The following is a 26,315-nucleotide window of genomic DNA, read 5'->3' as shown; positions in this document are numbered from 1 at the left end:
GTTATGTGAAAATAGCAAATATAGTTCAAAATACAAATTAAGAAAACTCTAATTGCAAAACAAATGTTCTGATTCTATCATGTCAGTGTTCTCTAGCAACCAATGCACTCTGCAAAAAGATAGATATGATCTTCTGTACAAGCCGTTGTGTGCTGTGTGGTGTAAATGATGAATCTGAGATCTCATTCCTGAGCACTTTTCTTTGCTTAGACCGCCCAGGTCTGCTCTTCTACCTGCTGATTACATTAGCTGCTAAAAGTGTATCACGCGTTTCATGCCACAGCACTCTAATCAGTTTCTCGTGTAATGACTTACCAGACTTCTGAGATGTGACTCTCGTTTTCCTGTGGACAAAAACAACCTTAACATTTACTCATATTACTGGTGTCATATTAAGTGCATTAGTGCTTCATCATTTGAGCTTTCATTTTCTAGCTATTGTAAGATTTAGTTTTACTTTCACATTTATCATGAGTGTATTTTTGACTCTTCAACATAATGCTTTTATAGCACATTTGAGTTTTTGAGTGAATACATTATAATAGTAACAAGACATTTGCATATTTAAAAAAAAAAGTATGTTTTAGCATTATCATTGCATATATGCCATACTTTCATTAGGGCAAACATTTCCTTTAAGTATATAAATTGTACTCTTGATTTTTTGAGAATAAAAACGTAACTTCCATTGTTCTGCTATTTTTATATGTTTATTTCCAGGTTCATTGGACAAAGAGCCTTTAAAGGAAGTGGATGAGGACATGGTATCAGAGGTGGATCTCAACAACACTGTCACAGAAGAGGAGCGAGAAGAAATGGAGAATGAACTGACTAAGGTATTTAACCCAGTGTTTTAGTTTTAGACCAGGAAATGGGCTGGATGATCCTTAGTAACTATGTTATTCTGTGAACCTAAAGACTACATCATTTTCTGCAATTTTCTTCTTTGCATGTTGTGACTTACTTTTAAATAGTAACAAAATGTGCCACTGTTCACTTAAGGAGCCATTTCTATCTGTCATGAGAGTTAAACTGACATTTACTATTATACTACTATAAAGCAATATTAAAGCAATTAGTATTGAAATACAATCTAGTCTACTTTACTGTATTTACTGAAATATACTGTGCTGTTGCCACACAAATGGTCTGCATTATCTCAGAACATACACCCATGATTGTAAATCGTATGATCAAATCCTTCCCATTTTTTTCTTTGGTTACTTTATCCTCTGAGATCTTCATGGTCCACTGAGCAAGGCATTAACTGTGAAACAGTTTGCATATGAGACAAAAAGAAAAGAGTGGACACTTCATATTAAAACTGAATTATCTGTTGTTCTGATAACTGTTATTTAAATATAAAAAAAATCAGCCCTTAACCTATTTTCCTTCTGTCAGTTAGAAGAAGAAATCACAACTTTAAAACAAGTCCTGGCCTCCAAAGAAAAGCGTCACTTGGAGCTGAAACAGAAACTTGGGATCACACCCCTGTGTGAACTCCGACAGAACTTCTCCAAGAGCTGGTACGACATGCAGACCAGCACTGCGTAAGTAGTCTTTGCTAATCCTTGTGATTAATGTAATATTTCATTCTGGCTTGTGACAACAGATGCATCATGCACATTTTTTAAGAAGACAACAGTGGTGGTCCTTGCTGACTTGGAGATAAGGAAAAATCAAGTACAACAAGTAACTCAAGGTTTAGTTCACAGCCAAATAAATGATTAGATACTGAATTTTTAGATTTTGGATGTATATACTTGTATTTATATTTATTTATAATATATACATATATATAATATATTATTAATATTTATATATATATATATATATATATATATATATATATATATATATATATATATATATATATATATATATATATAAATGTATGTATTTTATATATTTCTGAAGGTGACCCAGAGTTATTAAAGTTAACTAAAAGTAAAAAAAATTGTTAATTAAAATGAAGCTGAAATAAAATATAAACATTAGATGAACAACTTAAACTAAACGAAAATTAGAAATGTTGCAACTAAAATTACTAACTAGAAATAATAAATTAAAATATATTTAGGAAGGTTTGTTTACAAAACAAATTATATATTTTCTTTTACGAAAGCACATAACAAAATGACTAAAAAGTTAAATTAAAATTCAAACCTGAAAATATAAGAATAAAAGCTAGTTCTAAATATCATTTAAAAAAAGTAAAGTAGCATATAAATTATACTAAAATAACACGGTATGACATATTTCTGTTGTATTTTTCGTCTGTAGCACAAACAGTATGATCAATAGTGATTTAACAATATATACCACATCCAATATTTTTGTTTTCTTATTAAAATCCAGTACTTTGCATCAAAAATAACTTTTACATTGACCTGTTGTTTATTAGCCAGCTTCCTTGTTGAAAATGAATTGCAATCTAAATACGCATGTTGAAACAATGGGGGTATCTGTCTGTCTTTGTATATTTATGTTATTGCAATCCCAGTGTGGTCCATTTCTGCTTCAGTTCACATTCACCCAGACAAACACACAACCCATCTGCATGATAATAATGTCACTGTGTCTCTGTGCATTGATCCCAACTACACATCTCTGTTTCTCTTTATACTCTGTTGTAATGCTGTTGAGCATATTAACTATCACTACCCTCAGGATGATCAATACACAGATTACAAGCACAATGAACGGAAACCATTCATACGCAAAGATTATGTGAATTTATGCTAACAGAAGAACATTTATTCATTTAGCAGATGCTCTTACCCAAAGCAACTTAGAAATTACAATAATACAAGAAGGAACAATTAATCAAAAGGAGAAAATGATACATTAATTCTGCTATATCAAATTGAACAATTGCTTGAGCTTGGCAAGTTGGTCATGGTATGAATGAAGCACTATGAAGATTGTTAAATGTTGCTTTTTTGTTGGATCTGATGGCGATCAGGTTGTTTATACAATGTTCACGCTGCACTTTTCCATATAATAAAAGTAAATGGGTGATCGAACTCAGAAAATGACAAATAAACAGCATAATATCACCACAGAAGTAATCCAAATGTAGTTTATACCAGGTTTTCAAAGTCATACCATGGCTTTGTGTAAGGAATACACCAAAGCTTTCTGTAGACTTTTGGCTGATCAAAATGTGCTGATCAGTATCCAGGTTTGACTACTGTACTGTGTGTAAAATGTTATTAAATATGGGAGTTTTGTTCTGACAAATGAAGAGTTCTTGGGTCCAGAAGTTTCTGTGACTTCAGTTGACTGGTTTTGAGAACATTTAGGGAAAAGCAAAGAGTAGGAATCATTCTTACAACGTGTAATCATTGTTATTGTTAATTGTTATTTTCTGTAGAGTATTGGTAGCAATTTGTGCATAGTGTTCCCTTTGTAGACTCTTATTGAATTCTCTGTATTGAAGCAGAATTTCTTCCTGTTTTCTACGAGATCACAGAAAAAGTGAAGGGAAGTCAAATTCTTCATGTCTACAATTCTGAAAATTTGGCCTGTAGTTGTTCTAAATTTGTTCTTGTTCTTGTTCTTTAGTCTCCTTCGGGAACTGGCAATTCTTAATTTATATATTTTCAGATCCTAAAGCTTTTATTTAGGCAGAATGCTAGTGAAATGCTGTAAATGCTTTTATCCACAGAAATGTGAATGTACACATCACAAACAGGCTTTGATTTGATAATCGCCTTAATCAATATTGGGTTTTCAGTTTTATTTCAGTTCATTTTGCAGCCACATTATTTAAATGTGTATTATGTTTTATTATTATGTGTAATTGCCACAAAGTACCAGTGATAAGCAGTGGGCACATTGTCAAGTCCAGTATAGACAGCCTTTAGCTGTTGAGGCACAATGCGATGTGAGTGACTACAGTTGTGCTCGGTGTAGACACGGTGTACCTTTTAAAGAAGAAACATTTATGTGTGATAAATATATATTTGTCCGAAATATTTTATTAATGACAACTGTGATAAGAATATCTACAGTATTGTTCAAAATAATAGCAGTACAATGTGACTAACCAGAATAATCAAGGTTTTTAGTATATTTTTTATTGCTACGTGGCAAACAAGTTACCAGTAGGTTCAGTAGATTGTCAGAAAACAAACAAGACCCAGCATTCATGATATGCGCGCTCTTAAGGCTGTGCAATTGGGCAATTAGTTGAAAGGGGTGTGTTCAAAAAAATAGCAGTGTCTACCTTTGACTGTACAAACTCAAAACTATTTTGTACAAACATTTTTTTTTTCTGGGATTTAGCAATCCTGTGAATCACTAAACTAATATTTAGTTGTATGACCACAGTTTTTTAAAACTGCTTGACATCTGTGTGGCATGGAGTCAACCAACTTGTGGCACCTCTCAGCTGTTATTCCACTCCATGATTCTTTAACAACATTCCACAATTCATTCACATTTCTTGGTTTTGCTTCAGAAACAGCATTTTTGATATCACCCCACAAGTTCTCAATTGGATTAAGGTCTGGAGATTGGGCTGGCCACTCCATAACATTAATTTTGTTGGTTTGGAACCAAGACTTTGCCCGTTTACAAGGGCATGTCCTCTTCAGCATAGGGCAACATGACCTCTTCAAGTATTTTAACATATGCAAACTGATCCATGATCCCTGGTATGCGATAAATAGGCCCAACACCATAGTAGGAGAAACATGCCCATATCATGATGCTTGCACCTCCATGCTTCACTGTCTTCACTGTGTACTGTGGCTTGAATTCAGAGTTTGGGGGTCGTCTCACAAACTGCCTGTGGCCCTTGGACCCAAAAAGAACAATTTTACTCTCATCAGTCCACAAAATGTTCCTCCATTTCTCTTTAGGCCAGTTGATGTGTTCTTTGGCAAATTGTAACCTCTTCTGCACATGCCTTTTTTTAACAGAGGGACTTTGCGGGGGATTCTTGAAAATAGATTAGCTTCACACAGACGTCTTCTAACTGTCACAGTACTTACAGGTAACTCCAGACTGTCTTTGATCATCCTGGAGGTGATCATTGGCTGAGCCTTTGCCATTCTGGTTATTCTTCTATCCATTTTGATGGTTGTCTTCCGTTTTCTTCCACGTCTCTCTGGTTTTGCTCTCCATTTTAAGGCATTGGAGATCATTTTAGCTGAACAGCCTATCATTTTTTGCACCTCTTTATAGGTTTTCCCCTCTCTAATCAACTTTTTAATCAAAGTACGCTGTTCTTCTGAACAATGTCTTGAACGACCCATTTTCCTCAGCTTTCAAATGCATGTTCAACAAGTGTTGGCTTCATCCTTAAATAGGGGCCACCTGATTCACACCTGTTTCTTCACCAAATTGATGACCTCAGTGATTGAATGCCACACTGCTATTTTTTTGAACACACCCCTTTCAACTAATTCAACTAATTGCCCAATTGCACAGCCTTAAGAGCGTGCATATCATGAATGCTGGGTCTCATTTGTTTTCTGAGAATCTACTGAACCTACTGGTAACTTGTTTGCCACGTAGCAATAAAAAAATATACGAAAAACCTTGATTATTCTGGTTAGTCACATTGTACTGCTATTATTTTGAACAATACTGTAAGTGTATACATTTTGTTTTGTTTTTTGTTTTCTTGGTTCTGTTCTGGCAGATACAAAAAGACGTCGGAGACCCTGTCTACGGCAGGACAGCGGACCTCAGCGGCCTTCAGTAACCTGGGCAATGCCATCAGCAGGAAATTCGGGGATATAAGGTAAAATCTCGATCTGACTGTTTCTGCTGTCCATCATTTGCTTTTCTGTTTCTCTTCTGCAGGGAACTCCCACAAACGTATGGTACATATGCTGTGTTTGTTGCACAGTGAAATGGCAGTGATCTTGAGCCATTTACTTTGGCCAGTCTGTTTGAGTGGCATGTTTGTGTTACGTAAGCCTCATTTAAGCAGCTTTCAGTGGGCCAGATTGGGGCATGTCCAGCTGGCATAAAAATAAGAGGTTGTGATGGCATGAAGAATTTACCAGCTCTTCTTCACTGGATCCCAGATGGTTGAGACACTCTGTGACAAGAGATGCTTTCATTTCAGAAGAACAGTAAAAAAGAAGTGTCCACATCTACTGCAGGGTGATAAAGGATTGACTGCTGAAAATTTGTTATTGTTATTATATAATATATATACAATACATACATACTAGGCATGATATAATGACATACAAGTCTGATATAATAAAGTAAATAAAGTAAAAAAAAGTCTGTAAATTCCCGTTAACATAAACCAGAGACACTGAAGACAGACGCAAAGAGAAAAATACTGTAACAGGCAGATCACTCACTTTTCAAATGGTTCTTTTCATCTCGTCTCTGTATAATTCAGATTAAAGCAGTGTTTCAGTGCAACAGGTTGTGGCTAGAAGGGATACAGCAAAAACAGGAAGCTAACAATAAATTGAATTTTCTGCCTATTAGATTGTATTTTATTAAAGGGATCATATGATGTGATTTCAACTTTTCCTTTCTCTTTGGAGTGTTACCAGCTCTTGGTGCATAATGAAGATCTGTAAAGTTGCAAAGACTAAAGTCTCAAACTGAAGGGGATATTTTTTATAAAAGTTTAGAGTCAACCACGCCGTCCTAAAATGGCTCATTCTAACACGCCCCCACATGTCTATGTCTCAATGTCGATAGATTTGCATAACACCGCCCAAATGTTCACGCAAAGAAAGAAGGCGTAACTTTTATTCCTCGCTGTTGCTGCTGGCGCCATGTTGTGGAGTCACTCGCTGTGTGTTTCCTTGTGAAAGCAAAACTTCTTAGTTTGGCCTTCCAAAAGAGGACACAGCTAGAAATCAGTAGTTAAGTTGTATTTACAATACTGTTCCAGAACAGATCAAACAAATAATCAGAAGTATATAGTCTATTATACGGTGGACTATTTCCTGAGAGTAGACTACAATGCAGGCTGTTCTGACTCACAGACTGTAAGTACGTATACATATATAAAGGATTTGATACTGATGATGCCCAGTAATTTTTGCTGTCCCATAAGCGCTAGCAGCAAATCAACCATCCACAAAAAAAGCTGCAGGACAGCCCACATTTCAGCAGACGTTTCAGAAATAAATCAAAGAAAAAATAAACAAATATCACTGTTCCAAATATTCTGTATGTTGCTCAAAAACAAGATATATTGTGCTCAGCGAGGAAAAAAGTGTTTTTTTCCCCAAGTCATTTAAAAATAACACATTTTAGAGCTGTAACAACGATACCGTGAAACTGATATTTTTGCTTAAGGTTATCATACCGTCAAAATCTTATACCGGCCCATGCCTAATACACAAACACATATATATCAATTATAAAATATAAAGAATGATCAAAATCTGTGCATGATAACCAGGTCTAATTTAGCACTCACTACTGCTTTTGCTTTAGCAAAATAGTGTTGACTTTACTATTATTGGAAATTTATGTAGATCCAACACCTCAGTACCTTATTTTACCTCGGCATGTTTGGCTTTCAGGTACTGTATCCCAGGAGGTATGTGTGTTTTATTGCCAGTGTGTGACACCATCTCTCTGCATGAGTCTGGGAGTTTTCTACCTCATGTTTGCAATGAACATGTTTATCCTTTTATACTTATTGTCTACTAACTATAACAGCATACAGCATGATTACAGTCCATACTGTATATGGAGCTAATGTGAAAAACCAATACTTCAAAAAATGTCAAAATGCTCAAGTTATGATAAATATTGTGTGTGTGTGTGTGTGTGTGTGTGTGTGTGTGTGTGTGTGTGTGCACGCTGAGTGCTTTGTTCAGCCTGTTGTACCAGACACAAATTGGCTATATATATATATATATATATATATATATATATATATATATATATATATATATATATATATATATATATATATATATATATACTTAAAAAGTATTTGGACACTTATATTATAATATTTTATAATATTTTATATTTTATTATATAATATTTTTCCTGTTTCCTTTTTAGGTGTCCACATTTTTTTGTGACCACAATTCTCTAAAATTAAAATAATTTATTAAATGTTAACATTAAATGTTTCATATGGCCAAAATTTTGTTGTATGGCCTATAATAAAAAAATATATATTTACAGTGTTCTTTCCTTATCTCTGATGCACAACAAAGGTCATATTCTCTTGGGTAAGATATTGTGTTCATAGATCCCAGAATAGAGATTAGCAATAGCTGCTTTCTTTTAGCATCTGCATGATACATGAGAACAGTGACGGTGCTGAAACTGAATCTGACTTCAAGACGGGACTCAAGTATTCAAGTATCTGCACAGCTAATATGAATTTCTCCACACAATTTCAATGCGTGTCAGTCTAACATTAATTCCGAGAAGAAGAAAAAACTGTGGAGCCATACATTCATTAGATAATATGAGATCTGAAATGTTTCAATGTTTCAGACTGTGCTGTAGCATTATAAGAAGGTCTTACTTTTGTTTTAATCAGAAATGCGTGTTCAAATCCATATTGAGCCAAAGTCACAATCATTTTTCCCACTGTCTCCCACACTCACTACATGCAGTTTAACAGATGACTGGTTTCAGCATGTGTTGCTTTTTTTTTGATAACTATTGATATACTCTTGTCAGATCAGATCAGATCAAACGTTTGGTAGGTGTAGTGAAATGCACTTGTGCAGGCTACACTTACATATGATCTTTTTATGTGTCTTATTTGCAATGTATTTGTTTTTCCATGATAATGATTGAACCTATCTTTTGCTTGGCCATGCTTTCATGGGACAGCTATTCTATACGGCATTCAATGAGCTTGCCTACAATGAGGTAAATGTGTGTGACAGCTTGCTTTGCATGTTTGTTCTACTATTGCATTTAAAAACTTTTTAAAGCATCCAAAAATTGGATGTTCTAGGATACAAACAACACAAAAATGCATGTGACATCATATATCAAATATACATATATAAAATTGACTGTTGGTATGTCAGATTAGAATAAATAGTGGTTTTGTTGCATTTAAAAAAAAAAAGGTAATCCCTGCATGTACCATCATTATATTAACATTATACTAAAACATCCTGGAGAGATTTTTAAGACTGCAGTTGAATGGACCAGATGAGGTTTAATGATTAGATTAGGTAAATAAAACTAAACTATTTTTATTTTACAGGAACTCGCCTAGTTTCAAGTCCTTTGAGGAGAAAGTCGAAAGCACAGTTTCAAACATTAAGGTAAGCCTTGCATAGAGTAACCTTAGTGGTCAAACAAGCAAACTGTAGCTGTGCTGTTAATTATTGAACAGCTTAACATGGTCATTTTCAGCTTCACTGTCCTGAATGTCAACATACTAATGCCATGAGAGTTTTGTGTTGCTAGCAGTCTAAAGTTGGAGGAACTGGAGGTGCGGGCAGTTTTGAAGAGGTCCTGTCTTCAGCGGCCCAAGCCAGCTCCCAGGACACCCCTACTAATAACATGACCGAGAACAATGAATGCTAAGGGTTTAAATGGTCTACCAGTGAAACATTGATGACCCTTAATGGTTTGGAGAGCACTGTGAAAAACTTGTTGGTGCATTGTCTGTGCAAAATATTTCTTAACTTTTGCATTTAAGAAAAACAACCAACTGGAGAATGTTTATTCTTTAAGTTCTTTTCAAAATATGTATATTTTTCGAGGAGACTGTCTTTGGATTTAGTCCTGCATTACTTTATTATTTAAACTAACTCAACATTGTTTAACTGTAACAAAGCTTGATACATTTCCAAAAATAATGGCTGCGTATACAATCCTAAGAGAAGTACTTAAAAGAATGTTTTACAAAATGGATGTTAGACTTTGTTTTCCTGAATGTTAATGCTTTTATTCTTGCTGCATGCCTATAACTTCAGCACATATTTGCTGATAACAGATGCAAACAACTAATTTAAAAAAGTGGATTTACATTTCACTGCAATTTATTAGCTTTTCTGATATGCCTGATTTTAAATGTAATGTATTGGAAACCATAATTGTCACTGGCCAAAAATTATTGTATCCGTTTTTTTTTTTTTTTTCTTGATACATAATGTGTTGCAGCTTTACTTAACATTGACATTGAAGTCAATTGTTGTTTTAAGGAACAGGATTTTATAGCTAAAATCTTTCTTCAAAGTCATTCTCAGTGTTGAGATGCCGTTTATTATTAATGTCATTAAACGTTTTTGTTTTTTTTGCAAAGTGACAGTCCAGACTCATCAGTCATGAAAATAAGGTGAACTGAATTGTAATCAGAAACCATAAAATGAACATTAATTTGACTCTTCCTTAGTCACTAAAACAGTAAAGTGTGGCAAAGTCTCTGCAAAAAAAATTTCACAAGATAGATGCTGCTCAGTTATAACCTTTGAGTTGCTTCTAAAGAATCTTTTTTGTAGTTTCTGCTTTGCTTTCCACTTTCTTAGTGTCAGTCATTGTTGTAAGACAAAATTTCACAGGACCGAATGTGTACACAAACATATTTTAAAAGTTGTTATAATTTTAGAATTAATTGTATTTACATTTCCGTTGCACCTTTCATGCATTTAACAAAGTAATATCAGTTTCAACTGAAAGAAAATGTTGTTTTCTATTAAAGCATCTATTACTGGAATGCAGCAGAAACAGAAAATCAACTTCTGACAGTATTTCCATTTAATTTGAATAGAAAAATATGTATTTATTTATTTTTTATTAAAACTCCTGCAGAACATTCAAACAAACAAGACACAAATATCAAACAACCACAAACCATGCATGCTTCTGTGCAGTGAAATAAGATTATACTAAAAGAGCTTATCTGGACAAAGTGAACACTCAGATACAGATGTGTGGAGGTAGCAGGAACTGAGATCATCGTGTCACTAGTGTGTGAGAGTTTGTGTCGATGGTTTTCTCTGAATCATTATCTCCTCTGGCAGCGATGTATCTAGCTCTCTCCTCATTCAGACTCTTCACCAGGCCCAACACCTCCGGATGATGGAACCTGCCTATGATCAGAGGAGAAAATACATACAGGCAAAATATAAAGCTATTTCAGTAATTATAAGAATGAAAACTCCAAGTCATTGCAAAATAGAAATAGTTCACCCCAAAATAAAATTTTTAAAACTGTGTTTGTAAGAAACAAATCCATCATTAAACCAGCACTTCTGGCAAAAATCCATAGTAATGCTTCCCAACATTAAAGATAAGTCCATCCCCTGTTGTCGTCTTACGTTCCTTAAAATCCACTGACAGGTTTTGTTAAGAACCATTTTGGACTCTTTTTGCCTGAGGGTGAGTACATTTTCTGCAAATGCTGATATTTGGGTGAACTATTCCTAGGTGTTCAAATTATTTAATTCACAATTCTCTATAGGATTGAACGGCCACTGTTGAGCACTTTGATACAATTTACTTTGCCATGATAACAATGATTCTTCTTATGGATGTATGTATCTCTTCTTAGAATTGCTTATGTAATCAGATCTTGAGCTTGTTGGATATGTGTGTTTGTCAAACCTTCAGTGGAGGTAAAGAACTCCTGCATGCAAAGGTACGTATTCCAATCATTCCAAACCAAAAAAAAGGAACACAAAACTTATACCAGTTGTTTAGTTTTGATCAACTCACCTCCCACAAGTTGTAAATCTCTTTCCGTAAGCCATAATCTAACAGGCCTGTGATGTGAACCATTGCTTCCTGAAGAGAAAGATTCTCAGTGTTTAATTTGTACACAAACTAAATATTTCATTTGTAAAAAATTAGCTTAAAACCATAATACCCTTTCCCTTCTGTGTTTCTCTGCTTTGCTAACATTGTCTGCTGGAGCAATATCTCCCACAATACACTCAGCCAGGTCATGAACTAAAGCCAGCTTCATGCATCTGTGAAGAGAAGAGCTGATCAATGTGAATGCATCTCAAGGAACTGCTCCAGTTTGGAGACAAGCTTCTTCTTTTTTTTCTTTACAATAAATGTTTATTAAATAATTTATAAACTTCTACTATTGTAAAGATATTTACACATTTTGTACATTTTAAATTGTTCTAAAGCTGCGTTCAAGAATTTTAGTATAAGCCCCAATGGGGTTTTAAGACAATTAACTGACCGACTAGATGGCGATTTGATGACTTGCAGTGTACATGAATGAACGACTGGATGTTCATTAATCGAACGAGCAAGTATGAAACTAAATTAACTTCATACGTGTTACAGGGAGGGGTGAAATGCTATTTCATGCATACTGAGTTTTTTACACTGTTTACACTGAGTTGGATTCCCATGCTAAACATGTACAAAGTTTCAAAAATTAAGTTGTACATTTGAAGGAGTATTTCTGTTCCAAAAATACTCCTTCCGGTTTGTCACAAGTTTCGGAAAGTTTTTTTTTTTTTTTTTTTTTTTTTAAAGTTTCGGAAAGTTTTTTTCGAGTATGACTCTGTGTGACGTTAGATGGAGCGGAATTTCCTTATATGGGTCCTGAAGGCACTTCTGCCGGAAGAGCGCGCGCTCCCATATAGCAGAGCAGAGATTGGCTGAGCACAGACAGACAATCACTGATCAGAGCGAGAGCTTAGTGAAATGTCACAAAAGGAGTGTGATTTGGTTGCCAGGGCAAGACAACCCTGCACAGATTACCAAAGAAAAAACAGCATTAAGGGACCAGTGGATGGAGTTTATTTTTACAGAGCATCAATGGAGTTGTGCAAGTGTTTGTTCCCTGCATTTTGAAGATGCTTGTTTTAGAAACAAGGCCCAGTTTGATGATGGATTTGCGTATCGTTTATTTCTTAAGGATGATGCAATCCCAACGAAAAAGGGTCACGATCCTGTGTTGGAACCGCAGGCGGTGAGTAAAACTGCTTAAAATATCTCTGCCTCCTTGTTAGTGCGTCCGCCTCCCATCGGAGACCCGGGTTCGAGCCCCGCTCGGAGCGAGTCGTTGCTGCTGCTGCTCTCGTTCAGTTTCAGCCTCGGGATCTGATTCTGGATCATACATATACGCTGAATCTGACTGTTAGCCATGGTTTGTTTTGGATGATGGTTTTTTCCTCAAGGTGTCACAGCTTCCAAACGCTCTCAACCAGGCATGTACTGGCCATCGGGACTACCGGGAGATTCCCGGTGGGCCGCGGTCTGGTTGGGCCGGTGCCTTATGTATTTTGTTTTTAAATCATTAATAATCGCAAATATGTTCGTTATTATATTGTTGTATGGTACAATTCCGGCCTTATGTGTCTCTCTCCTGAAGCAGTATGATGTATTTTTTTTTTTTTTAAGGTTAGTAACAATAATTTATTTAAAACATTACAAAAAGCAGTATAAAGAACAGATAAAACGACGCGTGCGCATGATGCTGATGCGAGCTGCGAGACGTGACGTGTTCACTCCTCATTGGCCAATCAGAATGAAGTTCTAGCCTTGAAAAGCGGCCCATTACAACAACGAAATTAAATACTTTAAATAATAAAATATCTAAGCGTAAAGGAGGGGCCGAATGTTGAGAGAGAGAAAACGACAAGAACTTGAGGCAGATGCCAAATGTGTCAAGATAAATAAATTATTTGCTGGAAGGCAAAGAACTATAGACTCACTGATCTATATAAATTACTTTTAAAATTCTCAGGTTCTGTCTATTTTATTACAAAATTCAGACAATACCGTTTTGGGGTAAAAAAAAAATGTGACGTGACAGATCGCTTTAGCGCCCAGTTCAAGTAAACCGATCATCTGTTACTTTCTGTTTAAAGATACAGTACAACTTACAGAAATGTATATATGCCTCAGAAATAATATCGATCAATCAGTCATCAGCCAAAACAGCAGGAGAACAGTTATGCCACAGAACGTTACATTTACCTCAAGAAAGCCGTTTAAAGACCATAGCAAGGTTAGTTGAGATTGAAAAATAGCCATAAGAAAGGAGTATTTTGCTAAATATGTGCACTATAGTACATATTTATTATTTTTTTTTTACCTGTCATTAAATAATTGTTATTATAATGAAAACTGCATTACATTTAATTATTTTTAACATTTAATAATACAAGCTGATGCTCTATGTCTCTTTATATTTACAGCATTTATGGGAGATATATTTTTTCAATTTGTAATTAATTTAGAAAAAAATCTCTTAAAGTGCCAGGCAGAAGCCTTATACCTACACTGTAAAAAATAAGTGTAATTTTAACTGTAAAATTTTGTAAAAACGCTACGGAAAAAAACTGATAATAGGTTAACAGTAAGTTCCCGTACTATATACAGGGAAAAACTGTAAAAGATCTAACAAAGCATTTAATGTAAATTTACAGTAAAATTCTGTTAATTATACAGCTTTTAGAAGTAAAAAAAGAACAAATCAATGTATAATTTACAGTCTAAAACTGTAAACTGATATTCCCAGAATTCCCTGCGTGACACTCCACGTTTGAAAGTATTTTGTTTAAATAATCATGTTTTTAAATAGTTCTTGTTATCAGTTATGTACATTTGAGCTTTATGTTACATCTTCTGTTGCTTAATGAAAGTTTTTTGCATTATTTAAGTATCACGTGTGTTACCATGATGGTGTTTTGTGTTTCCATAAATGTGCACCTTCTATATGTTAATATATACTTCTGCTTGTGGTGAAGCTACTCGTGATGAGCTTTGATACTTCATGTGGCTTTCTCTTATACAGTACCATCTTTATTATTATGGTGGTTGTCAGTATTTTCAAGGTACAAAACAGATTTAATTTTGTGTGTTGTTGAATTTACTGGTTTATATTCACATTTTCTTGTTTGTAAATTACAGCTTTATGTTGTAAAATTAACAGTTTTTGACGTAAATGTGTTTACAGTTTTCTGTATTTTTACAAAATTGTTCTGGCAACCACAGCTGCCAAAAAGTTTTTGTAAAAACAACAAGAAATTTTTTACAGTGTACTCTCGGTCTGTGTCATTAATGTGAACAAAAGACAAAGAGAAATAACTCTCTGCTCTTGAATAACAGCTTTAACAAGGATATATGTGTGTATATGTGTGTGTGTGTGTGTGTGTGTGTGTTAAGTGAAGTATTTTATATTTGGATATGCAATATCTGTACCTGAAAACGGTGCTATTTATTATATTTTTTTCTTATTTTATTACTGACTGTTCACTTGTCTTCATTAATGTTTGAACTTAATAGTTAGTGTTTATTGTGGTATTGAAATTAGAATTGTGAAATGAGATTGCAGCTTATTTACAAAGAAAACAATAGCAATTTTATTTGTAAGTATTTATTTTTAGCAGGGCAAGTACAGTTTTGAACCCTAGCATTGAGCTCTGCATTTGAATATATAAGCCAGTCTACTTCAAGGATTTTTAAAGGCCTTTGATTATGTTAAGAACATTTTTTAAATAAATCACTACACAACGTTCTTTGTCTTAATTACTCTTTTATTTTATTGTAGATCAGTGGTCTTTATAAAACATTTAGTGTAGATCAGTGGTCTTAATACTAGCCTACTATAAGCAGACAACAGGTCAGAGGTAATATGTGTAATATAATTAATAAAAAATAAAGTGTTATGTTGCTGCACTATTAGATTAATAAGAAACACATCAATTAAGACCTTTAGATATTTAAAATAAAGCCTGATAAAATCATTTGCATTTTCTTTGTTTATTATTTTAATTAAAAAAATACATTGTTTTGATAGTAATACATTCTAATCAGTAACTTTACATGCAGATTAATGTATGTATAGACATGTAGTGTGTGTGTGTGTGTGTGTGTGCACGCGCGCGCACATGTTTACGTGAATAGTGGGCCGGTCTGGATGAAGTCCAGGGCTGATTTTTTGTCCCAGTCCAGCCCTGCTCTCAACGCAAAAGCATACTGGCACTCGTGATTCTTTAGCTCCGCCCACACGTCACGCCTCCAGTCAGTCGTGTTTTTTCGGGGAAAATCGGTACAGACTATCTTTCTCTTATGAATATAATAAAACTAAAGACTTTTTGGAGTTATGAAGAATGCAGTACTACTCTATAGGTACTCAAGATTAACAGGATATTGAGTGAAAACGAGCATTTCACCCCCCCTTTAATGAATCTTAATGAATTCGAACAAGTGTGAATGAATCCTAATGAACCGCACAAACGTGGATCTAAATGAACTGAACAAGTGTGAATGAATCCTAATGAGCCACACAACTATGAATTAGTCCAAATGAGCTGCACAAGTGTGAATAATAGGTGTGAACCGCATAAATGAGATAATTTAAGACGCCTCATCCAAACCTCTCTTTATTGACAGAGTCAGTGACGTCCTGTATGGTTAAGGCCATCATAGACATTCTGTACATATGATCAGACACACCCTCAGGCTGTTTGATATTTCTGTACACCCATCCTGTACCTGGTACGCGCTGTTACACAAGCAAGCGTTAATATAGGTTAACCTGCAAATCATTGATATTTTTAATACGAATATCAATCACTTTTAGCTGCCCAACTAGTTTCATGAACTGCAACATGTTGTCCGTTTCCTAACACCAACCAATAGGACACCGTCGTCCGCGACCTGGATGTAAATCACAGCCCCCAGGAGTAAAATTGCCGGGTTTTGTAATGACATGCAACCGCCACTAGATGGTGAAAGAATACAAGCGAGTCGATTGAGTCTTACTACTCAAGTAGTATCAGAATATATTTTTTCGCCAAGTAAGGAATTTGTTGTGTTTTTATTTTTTATTTTTTAGAAAAGCTCTTGGTACATACATGCATACATACTTAACAAGACTTAACAAGAATAATAATGTGTATCAATCTGGAATAGAAAATGTATGTACAGATTTGAGTATTATTTATGCTTTATTGTATATATACGGCTGTATAGAAAATATGCATATGTATTTACATAGTACTTGAGAGAGGCAATGATTAGAGATTGAGAATGAATTACAGGCATGTATTAGGTCTACAGTATTAATATAAAGCAGTACCACAATACTTTTTTTCTTTTGAATAGATTTTTTGATTATTTATTAATAAAATGAAATAAAATGAATTTTATACATTAAATTAACTGGTTCTTGAAAAATACATACATTACATGTACCTTTGCATTTACAGATTTAACATGTAAATACCATGAATTCTCAACCACTAGAATGGTATATTTCAGAGTACCACTATTACCATTTGATACCATCTGTTATGGAATAATACCATAATTTAGCATGGTTCTCACTTCTACTCTAAATGTAAATTTTAAATGTAACTGACAAAAATACAATATTTGTTATAATAGATTGAAATGTACTTCTCAAATTGTAATCATCTTGTGATTCTTAGTAAATGTTCAAAAAAATATAATAATAATAATAATAGTAATCATTCTTCCCTCAGTTGTTTTGGCCTTGACATACACTTTGTCTACAATGTTTCCTTAAAGTAAGTGAGTGGGATTCTTCACCATGTGCTCATTCCTCACAGACTACAAAACAAAATCGATTCAAGGTTAATACAGGAAATGCAGGCCTTAAATGATGAGCTTTGTGGTTCCGTATATGATTTAAGATTTAACCACAATCATTTTCAATTTCATTCTACAGTGATAAAATGCAAATGAGGGTCCTCAGACAGTGTTGTATGTGAGGCAGCTGACTCATTATTTACAGGATACGAGTCTCTTCCTCATGCAGATCTTTTTTTGGGTGTGTGTTTGTAGTGACAGATATAGCTTTTATTCTGTGATGTTCATCTTCCCCCTACCTAAGTCATCGCTTTTTCTCATGACACCGTTTCCTGGAGGTACTCTCTATTTGTAGAGGGTGTAGACAATACATCCTGCTCATGGGTGTTCTGGTTATCACTTCTTGAACATCCACCAGGAAGGATGTACTGACTGGGGATATTTTGCACATTGTGGGATACTATCAGCTTTAATGAAATAGGATTTTAAATTATTTGATTAGCTCATACAGTTGAAAACATAAGATGCATTTAGTAAGTTTGTCTGCTTAACATAAAATTGAATGTAAAAAATACAGTTTTAGTGTTCGGAAATGCGTATTTTGTCACACTAAATGACAAACTAAATTTAAATTATTTATTCAATAAATATAATTATAAATTCTCAAAAATACATTATCATGCTAAAGTTTTATATATTCATATATATATATATATATATATATATATATATATATATATATATATATATAGATGCTAAGCAGAATTTTTATTATTAAACAGTTTTGCTTAATACGTTTGTGAAAACCATTTTACATTTTTTAGGATTCTTACAAAGTTCCATTTATTTATTTTTTTTACATATAAATCTTTTGTTACATTATAAATGACTTTAACGTCAGTTTTGATTAATGTAATACAATGTAATCTTGCTAAATGGAAGTATTAATTTCTTCTTTTTTTTTAAATGTAAAATGTACTTTTAAATTTAGATTATTTATTCAATAAATATAATTATAAATTCTCAAAATTACATTATCATGCTAAAGTTTTATATGTATATATATATTTACATGTACTTTTTCGGAATTTTTTAGTTTTGTTTTTGTGATTCCTTCTGGAAGTTTGATGTGACTTTTATTATTACACATATTTAAACTCTAAAACTGTGATTGTGTTTTAGATCACTTTGAAAATTCATTCAAGATCGACACGTTTCTAAAAGTGCCTTCACGGATGTAATTTGAACCGCCTCGTCCCTTTGAGGCAAGAAACTCCAGTGTTGTTTACAACTTCACCTGACGTAGAGATCTACATTTCAACTTGTGAATGGTTCTGATTGACCCCTGGGCCAGTAGGGAACGCTTCTTTTCACACGTAGATGTGACGAGTGTCAGAAAAAGATGCTTCCGTTGTCAAAACAATGATTGCTGCACTCCGCTCTTTATTTACAGGAAACAGAGTGTTCCTTCCTCTCTTCTTCTGGCAGCAGAAAACAGGCCCACAGCTGACTGCAGAAAGACACTGGCTGCTGGCCGCTCATCTCCCTAACTGTCTCTTCCTCTATATTTAACTGTTCGGTTGTAATACATTTCAAGTGTTCCACCGACCTTTCATCTCCGTTGACCAGAGAAGGTCTAATAGTAGAAAGTGAAGCTAAAAATGCTCTGGGAACTCTTTTGGGGGATTTTGCAGCTCTCTGGAAGTTGTGTGAACTGCCCCGGATGTGGACAGTGGGACACGACAGTTTCTCGTGAGAATGCAGTGCTGTCCCGTCTGTGGTGCAGGGGGATGTTTACAGAGGGCACGTGGGGTCTTCAGAGCATCACTCACAGGGGTGTGTCGGGGACGACGGCAGATCTGCTCTCGGCACCCCGCTGATACTTTAACAGGCCTTCTTTGCTCAGTGCTGTCTTGTCTGTGTTTGAGATTAGATTCTGACACGCTTTGTTTACACAGTACCGAACCTCCACAACCCTGAACATATACTGCTTGATAGTCAAGTGAGAGTGACTTGCCAAACATTTACAATTCAGAATTGTGTAGGAGTTGGCCACTGAATTCTTCTACATGCACAAGAATATTTACATTTTAATTCGATTTTGGCCATAAACCAATTATCTGTGTGTCACGTAAACAAATTGTTTGAGGAATAGTTCAACCAAAAATGGAAATTTGCTGAAAATGTACTCACCCTCAGGCCATCCGAGATGTAGATGAGTTTCTTCGTTGGAACAGATTTGGAGATATTTTGCATTAAAATCACTCGTTCACCAATGAATCCACTGCAGTGAATGGGTGCCGTCAGAATGAGAGTCCAAACAGCTGATATAAACATCACAATAATCCACACCACTCCAGTCTATCAACTGATGTATTGTGAAGCGTAATAAACAAATCCATCAAGACATCTTTAACTTAAAATGCTTCTTGTTAAAATATGAGTCCTCTATACCTACATGATATTGTTACATTTCTCCAAAAATGTTGATATGAAGAATAAACTTCATCTACATTTTTGATGGCCTGAGGGTGACTACATTTTCAGCAAATTTTCATTTTTGTGTGATTTATTCCTAAGCCAATATTGTGATTTCTAAAAATCCAATTAAGACTTGTTGACATTCTTGTATTAATTGCTTTTCTTTGTTGTGTAATAATCACCTTGTTTGTAAATGTGACTGTAATGGGATATTAATTTATGCAGGCAGGTGTAAAAATCAATAGAGGGTACTCATTTTTTGGAGAAATTTATGTTTAAAAAACATCAAACTATAGACAAATATTTTTAACAATAACATGTATGAGAAGTAATAATTTAAACAAATAACTTGGGAAAACTGCTAATGATGCATTGTAATTGTGATGAAATATTTAAAATATGCAGATTACCATATGCAGTACCATTCCAAAGTTGCGGGTCAGTATTATAGGTCAGTATTATATTTTATTTTACATATTTTTAAAGAAATTAACTAATCATTCTGCAATTAAATTGATCAGAAGTAAAATCTATTGCAGATAGATGCTGTTCTTCTGAGCTTGTTGTTAATATACAGTGTTTCCACAAAGCAGCACAACTGTTTACAACTGTGAAAAGAAAATATCTTGAGCATATTAGAATGTTTTTGTGAAGGATCATATGACATATGAAATAGGAAACTTTATTTAAAATTATAAGAATACTTGAAAATATTGCTGTTTTTATTGTATTAATTCAGCAAATGCATATACGACTTACAAAGTATACATTTATATATAAAAAGCATGCATCCTTCTTTTGCTTAGATCTCTATGGCAATGGGTAATGGATCTGGAAGGGGGGCCTTTACACCACAGTCACGCATTGTGTGAGTGGACAGTGCTGGGGTGATGGTGGCTAACAAATAGCACTGGCAGTGATGGCTTGTGGGTGCTTTGTGCGGCGGGGCAGGCAGACACAGAAAAGGGCCTTGTCCCGGAGGGCCGTGTGAATGAGGAGAGGTTAGAGCGGGGGCAGGTGTAACACGAGCTCCAGCAAAGTCTCTGTTCAAAAGAACACTACCTTGAAGTGAGCAACCACAGCCGGCCATAAACTGAGTTGAGCGGCGGGGAGGGAATGGGGGGAGGCCACGCTGTTCCCTCTCAGGGAGCACATTGGGGGCTTGCAGGCCTTTCTTCCTCACAGGGAAGAGCCTGAAGAAAGGGACATTGTCATTCATGGCTCCTGAGCTTTGATTTAGAGCCTGTGAGAGGCTGCGGCGGTGACACACAGTGAGAGGTCTGTGCCTCCGCTCTACTCACTTCTTGTTAAAGTAGAGGTGAAGCCTTTTGGCGGCCATGGAATCGATTATTGACGCACTTTAAACGCAGTAGCACTACATCCTCTTTGACGACAAGCATGTTGAAATGCCATCATTTTGGCTCTGAAATTTAACCCCAGCAATGACATCTAAAAGAGCAACCATAAATTAAAGTAAACTCGTCAATAATATATAAACCAAGAAAACAATAGTTTTAATTCATTTTCATGTGGCTCTTAGTATTACCATGTGTGAACTCTTTTCATTATCTATCTATCTATCTATCTATCTATCTATCTATCTATCTATCTATCTATCTCTCTCTCTCTCTCTCTCTCTCTCTATCGTATCTATTAATTAGCATTAATTATCAGCAGTCTTGAAGCATATATTTAGGTTAGAGGACATGAACATGTAGAATTGTCATAATTTTCAAAGAACATGAATGAGAACAACAAATAATCTCATATCAGCTCCTGTTACCAGATAACTTACTGAAGGCCTAAAGATGTCCCTTCAGCTTCTCATTTCATCTTTTGTAACACTTCTGATAAATTGTTTTGAAACCTTTTCCTGTAATCAAGGGAGTAGAGCTCATTCAGTGGAGGCACTCAAATGTAACTGTACCTCGGCCACCAAAGCTGACCCACTTCTCCCATGTGAGGGATAAGGGGCTGGGCGAGAGAAGATCATCCTGTTCCCAGTGCAACACCAGCACTACGCCGCCCCGCCGTGCCCCACGCTCTCTCACACAGAGTGCCACTGTCTGCACAGCGACTGCCCCCCTTCCATTGCATAACACAACATCTGTGAAGTCTCTTTTTTGCTCTTTCTATCCCTCTTTTCTCTCGGGGACAGCATCGGTTATGTATTTTCATAGAACGAGTCTGGTTAGGAAATGTTTGAAGAGAAAAAGTAAGAGGCTGGGGGTTCGTTCTGGCTGGCGGTTTGGCTGTTACCAGAGCATGCACAAGGAGAAAAGCCTGGGAAAGAGTGTGGCAGAGTGGTTGAAATCTCAGGTCATGATGATTTAGCCAAAGAGCATGTGATGGGTAGGACCTATTGAACATACCTTTGATTCAGTTTTCTGAAGTGCTGGCCTGCTGTCATGTTTGAGCGGTAGTACTTGTAAAAAAGGAGTGTGGATCAGAGTCCAAACCCCCCGCGCTGGTTGCATGAAAGGATATTCAAAAGGGTGTTTGGGGGGGGACAACTTTTATCCCTAAGCTGGTCGAATGTTTAGAGCATTTTACCTTGGACAGAATTGTGCTGGACTTTAATAAAGGTCCAAAAAGCACAGAGGTAATATTAGCATTAAGGGATCACCGATCAGGAATTATGGCAGTGAAAGTCACAACATGTCTACAATAAGAGGGATTACTGATCCCAAGTCATGTGGTTGTTTTTGCAAACTGTAAAAACAGACAACCTCGGTTAATATCTGTCGATGAGATCAGAAAGAAGCTTAAACTTTGAAGACAAGATCTCAAAGTTTCATTACTCCCTCACGTTTACATGTATTTATTCAAATGGAACTTATAGTCAAAAAATTTACATTCACAAATTAAAGAATGAAAAATTAACACTTTGCTAATATATATATATATATATATATATATATATATATATATATATATATATATATATATCCTAATTGACTTAAATATTAGAAGAATGTATTCTGAAAAAAAAATGTATTCTGTCATTATTTGTTCACCCACACTTTTCAGTAACACTAATGGAGCTGTTTAGCATTTTCGCCAAAAATGTTCAAGTTGTGTTTTTTCATAATTGTACGTGGACAGATGGCCAGTCCTTCACAATGTATTTTATTTTATTAAATAAATGAAAAATATATATAATTTTAAACCAACTTTGTCAAAAAGCATAAAAAACCTTCACATAACATCCAGAGTTCAGGAAGTTCATTTGGTAACTTCAGACCTATTAATCCATAGACATCTAAAAACACTGCATCTTTTCCATGCACTTGCATTTTAGAGAATGTTTGTTCTACATCCTGATATTATTGCATTTATTGGATCACCACCAGAGGAGGTTAAAGCAATGGGAAACACCGGCAATCTATCTCTCCTTACCGATGTAGCTGACAACCACTGTCTGTCACGATACAAGCGACTAGGCAAGAAGGAAGGACATATTATATTTAGCCCCATGAATGTGAGGCACAAAAACAACAGACCAGTCACTTGATAAACAAGGGGCCGAGAGCCTGAGAACGACGGTAGGGCCTACCAAGCAAAACAATTATGGAGAGGACACAGAGAGGCCTATAAAAACAAACAGAGCTGATGAGAACGTCGCTGCTTGTGAGCGGCTCATTAGTGACCAGATGCAGCCTTTCCCCTGCGGCTCGCCCTCGCCTTTTCCAACACCTATCCATTTTTCATGAAAGGGTGACACTTTTTTTCCCCCAGACTGACTTCTCCACTGATATTGACAGCATTAAATCATTGGTTTAAGTAAAGAGATTCACGTTTTTCACCAGGATGTTTAATAAGGATGTTTCTCTGGCTTTGGCCACTCTCCCTTATTGGTCTTTCTCATGTTTAGACCTTTATTTTAAAGTTCTTTTAAAGCTTTTCTGGTTTTCTCGAAAGCTTTTTTCCACATTGTAATGTTTATTTGATTGCAGACCACTTATTTGGCAAGAAGTTCAGTCAAATCTCTCAAACATCAAACCTTTTTTAATACAAAATGTCTTTAGCTGTCTTAGCTGTGAAAGATTTTAAAGTAACCGTTCAAAAGTTTTTTTTTTTTTTTTTAAAGGAATTAGTACTTTTATATTGCATGGGTGCATTACACTGAACAAAAGTGACAGTGACTAATGTTACAAAAGATTTATATTTTAAATAAATGCTGTTCTTTTGAGTTTTCTATTCAAATAATTCAATAATCTTTTTTTAAAAATGGAGTCATGTAGAAAAATCATGTAGATATTGTTGTCCATACAATAAAAGTCAGTGGGGTCCTAAACAACACTGAACCCCATTGACCTTCATTATAAGGGGCTTGATTTTTAGCTTTAGCAGTAACTCACTGTCGGTCATTAATCAAACGTTAATTAGTGGAGGGTAGTATGAGCAAACAACATGAAAACCTCATTGAAATTTCATTCCAAACCATCAATCTATATCAACTAATTTTACTCAGAGTGTTTTTTTATACTGTTACATTGCTTTAACCAGACACGCCTGTCACTTTAACTTCTCTTGGATTTCTTAAGGGCTTGTTGAACCCAAGGATGTGGAAGAGGAGTGTGTGAGTGTGTTGCATGCGTACACATTGGGCCAATGTGGGAATGGTACTAAAGTGGCAGTGGTTCCAGATCTTGATAGAGACGTGTAAGGGTGGAGAGGGCACTGTTTATCGGTGAGGGGATCGCCCAGCACAACACTGGGAAGGGCTGTGAGCACACTGCAGCACAGACTCATTGTGCTGGCTCTTAAACACCCTTAAACACTCGTGAATCTGAACCCAGTGACTTTGCTTACAGTTGCACTGTAATTAAGAAACATGAACAGTAATAAACTGTAAAGTTTTGTGTGCATGTTGTTTTTTGTAATTGTGGCATATTTAAACATTTAAAGACTGTTTTAGTGGGAACTTTTCCTGTACTCCAAAATCGAACTATTATTTCCAGCATTTTCCCTGTACGTTTTCTAAATCAGATTTTTATGATATTTTAATAATAGATATAGAGACAAAAAGGCCAAGGATATCATTTTATGCACTGCAGACATCAGGGTTCATTGCACTTTGCAGCAGTGGATTTTTCTGGCATCGGTGTTCAATATAGCAACTGTGTTTATGGTTAAGTTTCTTAACCTGTTCAAAATGGTGGAAATATGCATTTCAGGTGCTCTCATCCAGAACCAGTAGTATTTATCACTTCCAGAAATATGGACATTCACCAATAAGATATCAATTATAGCATCTAATTTCATCAAACAATATCCACATATAATCTATAATCTCCTGTAACCAGACAGGATCTATCACGAAAGCTCATTGGCCGGGGAAGACCCTCCTTAACCCCCATTTCCCCAGCCAAGACATAGTGCCTCCATGTAACTTATTCACACTGGACATGGGAGAATTTCAAAGAATAGAAGTCAAGAACAAAGTTGAATGGAAGGAAGTCAATCCAGATAGTGGGATTCCCAGATGGTCAAATCAGCCAAATTGAAGGTAATTCCAACGCACATAATGGCTCCTCATAAGATGCCTGGATATAGAAGGTGTGCACGGCTGGGAATTGCTTTCATTGCTGCTTTAATGCTATTTTTAAACACGATGTGAAAATGGAGTCATTAAATTCATAAATCATGTTTACAAACAGCACTGAAGTAACTTTTGAACACAAGTTAAAGAAACTATTTGAACATAGTTCATAGTTTATATTTGTAACTTTCTGTATTTACTAAATTAATGAGGCTTGGGAAGTGAACAATGTGTACCTTTGGGAAAGAGGAGTGTGTGTAAGCATGTGCATGCGTGAGTGTGCTTTAATGTAAGTGCGAACGTAGTCGAAATCCACAAAGGGAAGATGTGTGTGTGTTAAATATGTGTGCCTGTCTCTAGAGACATGCTGTTGTTCCTGCTACTGAAATTGTGAATGCGGTGGGAAAGTCACCTGATCAGCGCCCTGGGTAGCAGCGACCCCAGTAGGCTGCCACTGCAGTGTGTCCAGGAGGATCGAATGCAAGTGACAAGCGTGGGCTTCCATCACAAAAAGCTCTCTGTGATTGTAGCACAGGGGCCGAGGAAGTCAGCGATGCTCCTCTCCCTCCCTGGCCAAAGAGCCATGAGAACAACCCTGAGAGGGGATGGAGAGATAGAGTTCGCCACTCACAGCTCAAGTTCCTCTCGTCTCATGTCTGTCCATCCTGTGTTCACCTTTCCCATCTCCCCCACTTAATAACCTTCAAACTTATTTTCATGCAGTTCAGAGATGAGATGAGTACAAGCTCTGAGGGAGGCCTGTGGAGTATGAACGTGCTGAGGAGTGTGTTTGGAGGAGGTGGTTGGATAGATTAAAGAAAGAGAGAGCTTG

General features: G+C 35.6%; 1 protein-coding gene and 1 pseudogene across 1 annotated transcript; one reads left to right on the top strand and one right to left on the bottom strand.

Annotated features, from left to right (window-relative positions):
* Positions 1 to 725: 725 nt before the first annotated feature.
* On the top strand, positions 726 to 10,037 carry LOC113071180 (tumor protein D53-like). The gene is made up of 6 exons (XM_026244557.1): positions 726 to 836; positions 1,402 to 1,550; positions 5,654 to 5,755; positions 8,803 to 8,841; positions 9,188 to 9,248; positions 9,397 to 10,037. The coding sequence occupies exons 1-6, from the start codon at positions 762 to 764 to the stop codon at positions 9,511 to 9,513; spliced, it is 543 nt and encodes a 180-aa protein (XP_026100342.1). The 5' UTR covers positions 726 to 761; the 3' UTR covers positions 9,514 to 10,037.
* Positions 10,038 to 10,737: 700 nt separating this feature from the next.
* Positions 10,738 to 16,516, bottom strand: LOC113071179 (HD domain-containing protein 2-like; annotated as a pseudogene).
* Positions 16,517 to 26,315: the final 9,799 nt, after the last annotated feature.

This window comes from Carassius auratus, unplaced genomic scaffold, assembly GCF_003368295.1.
Source record: "Carassius auratus strain Wakin unplaced genomic scaffold, ASM336829v1 scaf_tig00006424, whole genome shotgun sequence".
In the NCBI taxonomy this organism is placed as follows: domain Eukaryota; kingdom Metazoa; phylum Chordata; class Actinopteri; order Cypriniformes; family Cyprinidae; genus Carassius; species Carassius auratus.
The sequence above is the reverse complement of the archived record's forward strand: the minus strand, read 5'-3'. Positions and strand labels throughout refer to the sequence as shown.

What these genes read in the sequence shown, in the direction of transcription:
- LOC113071180 (XM_026244557.1), top strand. Translation starts at nt 762, where the DNA reads ATGGTATCAGAGGTGGATCTCAACAACACTGTCACAGAAGAGGAGCGA. An exon ending in AGGAAATTCGGGGATATAAG is followed by an intron (nt 5,756 to 8,802) that starts GTAAAATCTCGA and finishes TTCATGGGACAG; the next exon opens with CTATTCTATACGGCATTCAA. An exon ending in ATGAGCTTGCCTACAATGAG is followed by an intron (nt 8,842 to 9,187) that starts GTAAATGTGTGT and finishes TTTATTTTACAG; the next exon opens with GAACTCGCCTAGTTTCAAGT.